General features: G+C 45.9%; 1 protein-coding gene across 1 annotated transcript; it reads left to right on the top strand.

Annotated features, from left to right (window-relative positions):
- Positions 1–1,086: 1,086 nt before the first annotated feature.
- Positions 1,087–1,980, top strand: LOC123057668 (Bowman-Birk type bran trypsin inhibitor). The gene is made up of 2 exons (XM_044480592.1): positions 1,087–1,279; positions 1,363–1,980. Exons 1-2 carry the CDS (start codon positions 1,156–1,158, stop codon positions 1,605–1,607), a joined length of 369 nt encoding a protein of 122 aa, XP_044336527.1. The 5' UTR covers positions 1,087–1,155; the 3' UTR covers positions 1,608–1,980.
- The last annotated feature ends 1,397 nt before the right edge of the window (positions 1,981–3,377 follow it).

Here is a 3,377-nt window from a genome sequence, read left to right as displayed (position 1 = left end):
TAATCCCTCGTAGCTGTAGCAAAACTCACATCACATGCACAGAAGACAGAAAGCTGAAATGGCTCCTCGGCTAAAACGGTTGTTTTGTACCCGCATACTAGTGTATACCCTTTATCTAGATCATTCAGTTTGTGTCAAAATTCATGCTATCCACAAGTGTCACAAACACGGAAAAGCAGAAAGCTGAAACAACTCCTCACCTAAAACTTTGCAGATCAAGTATACACAAGTGTCATTCATTATACAAAATATTTTTCATATTTTTATGAAACATGTATTGTCAAATTTCAAATTCTGAATGAATCATATCATTTTTAGAAAATTATGTTGTGCTAAAAATCCGAAACTTTTCTGCACATGATAGTACTTGTGTGATGTGGATCTGCAAAGTTTCAAGCTCAATTGTTCTTTTTTTTCATCCGGACATCCTCTTTCCATTAGCTGCTCAATGGAAAGATCACAAAGTTCTTTTATTTGAGAGGGAAAAAAAGATAGATTTTCTTGCATTAAGCCATTAACTTTGATGCAAGAATGGACGGTGAGGACAGAGGGTACACTCCTTTGCCTCTTTGTAATTCTTCATTCATGTCCCCTGGTTCTATTCCATGATCCCCTTTCTTGCTGATTCCCGTATTGAAAAAAAATAGTATTGGAACCTAGCTATTAGCTACTGGCTGTGACAAAAAACCTGGGTCGCCTGAAGAACAGACGCTCCATGTTTTGTATTGCCATAGGCCGATGCTCTATCTAGTTGACTGTACAATGTATCGAAATGGAATCGCGCTTGGGAGATGATGCGACCAGATCCGGTTTGACCGCCGATTGAGTCTGAGTCTCTCACTGATTAACTATCGTGCATCGAGTTAAAACTCAGAAGAACCCTAATACGTAATTCATCGGTTAAGGCAAGCATGCACGTGACCATCAAGGGGTAGAATAGACTTATCTCTACATCAATTATGCAGTGGTAGACCCGCAAAATAAATAAATAAATAAATGCAGTGGTGAGTGGCTAAGCGCCACGCCTTCGCCTCCGTGCCGCCCATCGAGATCTGTCCGCCGGACGGTGCTATATAGAGACCGCCCTGCCACAAGCTTCGCAAGGCAACAGTACACTGCACAGCTAGCAAATATTTGCCTTCGAGCGGTGCAGCCATGGAGAGAACCGTCGCCCACATCCTGCTGGTGCTTTCGCTCGGGGCGGCCCTCGTCGTCGCCCGCCGCCCTACCGGTGCCTCCGGCGAGGTGGCAGCCATTCGCCTCCCGAGCGACGGCCAAGGTACATACGACTGAGCATGAAAGCATAACTTGCACGGTTCGTACGTAGATACCATCCATTGATCTCTTGACCATGTGGTACAGGTCTTGGTGGTGATGCAACAACACTCGAGGAGGATGAGAGGCCGTGGGCATGCTGCGACGACACCCACTGCCTGAGGGTGATCCCGAGGGCCTGCCTCTGCCGCGACACGGTGGCGCAGTGCGCCAGCGCGTGCCAGCACTGCGACCAGGTCGGCCCTGGCCGCTACGTTTGCCTGGATATACACGAAGGTTGGCCCGGCCCAAAGTGCACGCACCAAGTGGACGTCGCCGGCGCCGGTAACTAGCTACCATAGCTAGCTACGTTTCGGCGTGTTCCCCTGTCAGTAACTTGTTGCTCCGTGATCCACACAGTAGTCCCAGTGCCTATCTATGTACTAGTTCCACTTCAACTCGCTTAGCATGTGTAATAATAATAAAAAGCATGTGTAATACTCCCTTCGTCCCAAAATTCTTGTCCTAAATTTGTCTAAATATGGATGTATCAAGACATGTTTTAGTATTAGATACATCCGTATCTAGTCAAATTTAAGACAAAAATTTTGAGACGAAGGGAGTAATCAAAATAGTGGGAAAAAAAGCATGTGTAACAATAGAAATAGTGTGCATGCTGTGCCGATCGATCAAAAGTGCCAAGTGCAAGATTACAGTTGTTTAACTTTGATTTGATTTGCACGAACAAAAAGATTTTCTTGCGCACCACACATTTCTTTTTATAAACACAGTACGGACGCAAACGCTAACATACACACATCCATGCTCATCTCAATGGACGCACACATATCCTAACTTATGAGTACATCCGAGAGACGAAGCCGGCAGACCATGGGTCGCCATAGACGTCTCGTAGTTGACTATCTTACTACCGTTGAAAGAGTTACACCAGAAACCCAAGATAATTCTAGAAAATGCGATCACCCGTCCCAAGCTATGAACTATGAACCCGAATGGGCTGCTCGCACCATATGAAACCTAACCATCAGAACTATGTTTAGCTTACACACGCACTTAATTCTTCATGCCATTCTGCCTTGATTCTTGCGCTTCTCCTGCGGGTCCGGCATGCATCGATGTTGGCGCAGTAGATGTTAGAATAAATCTAAGGCATATCATCGATCATCTGAAGACCAAAGAAACATACGAGACATCAAGCAATCACACGAGGCATGATATCGAGATTTGTTAACGAGGTTCACCGATATGGCTACATCCCGGGGCCTGACTATGGGCGCTCCTCCCCATGACACCGCTATAATACCGCACCCTGCCGCCCAGGACGCCGGCACATGTCGTTGGCTTCCCATGCATTTCTGTGCTATTATGTTGGCATAGGTTACATCGTGTGTCTACCCCCGCTATATATGAAAGGCCTAGGATACAAGTGTCCTATTAGGACACGACTCCATATCCTATCATACAACTCATAGTCCAACTGTAACCTAACTTGCACACAATATTCGACACAACTCTAACAAACTCCACCTTGGTGAATATTCTTCACCATCTTGAACTCGTCCATGCGTCGAACTTCCATGTACATTGGACTCGAGCTTATCCCATAAGCACCGCTGCTACTTCAAAGACTCCATATGACTCCGCCAGCAACTTATATTAATTGTAGTCCCTTTTTTTCTTGACCACAGTCAATACTCGAGCAAAATTAAGTTTCTTGTTACTCTAGTTTGTGCTCTCAACTTTCAAAGTATTCGTCCAACGCCATCACGCACTGATCACTGATCTGTATGAAAGTGAACAACTGACATATTGGGTGTCACACGTAAGAGTTATCTAAACTCAACATCACCGCTTCTTTCTTGACCGTCTGTCTGAAACTTGAAGGAATTTCACCGTTGCTTGTAGTCATCCCGAGTCACATTCGCAGTTGTCTCATCACATGTATGACCACCAGAGTCTTGGTCCGTCTCCATGTACCATGCAGACCGCATGCCTCGCCGCTATTAACACGTCGAGCCTCCGCTGTCCCGGTCGAGACTCAAGGGTCGCGAACCCACATAACTCAACCCCCACTACAGAGTATCACCGATCATCACCGACCG

Source organism: Triticum aestivum, chromosome 3A (genome assembly GCF_018294505.1).
Source record: "Triticum aestivum cultivar Chinese Spring chromosome 3A, IWGSC CS RefSeq v2.1, whole genome shotgun sequence".
Taxonomy (NCBI): domain Eukaryota; kingdom Viridiplantae; phylum Streptophyta; class Magnoliopsida; order Poales; family Poaceae; genus Triticum; species Triticum aestivum.
Note: the sequence above shows the minus strand (reverse complement) of the source record. Positions and strands in the feature narration are given on the sequence as shown.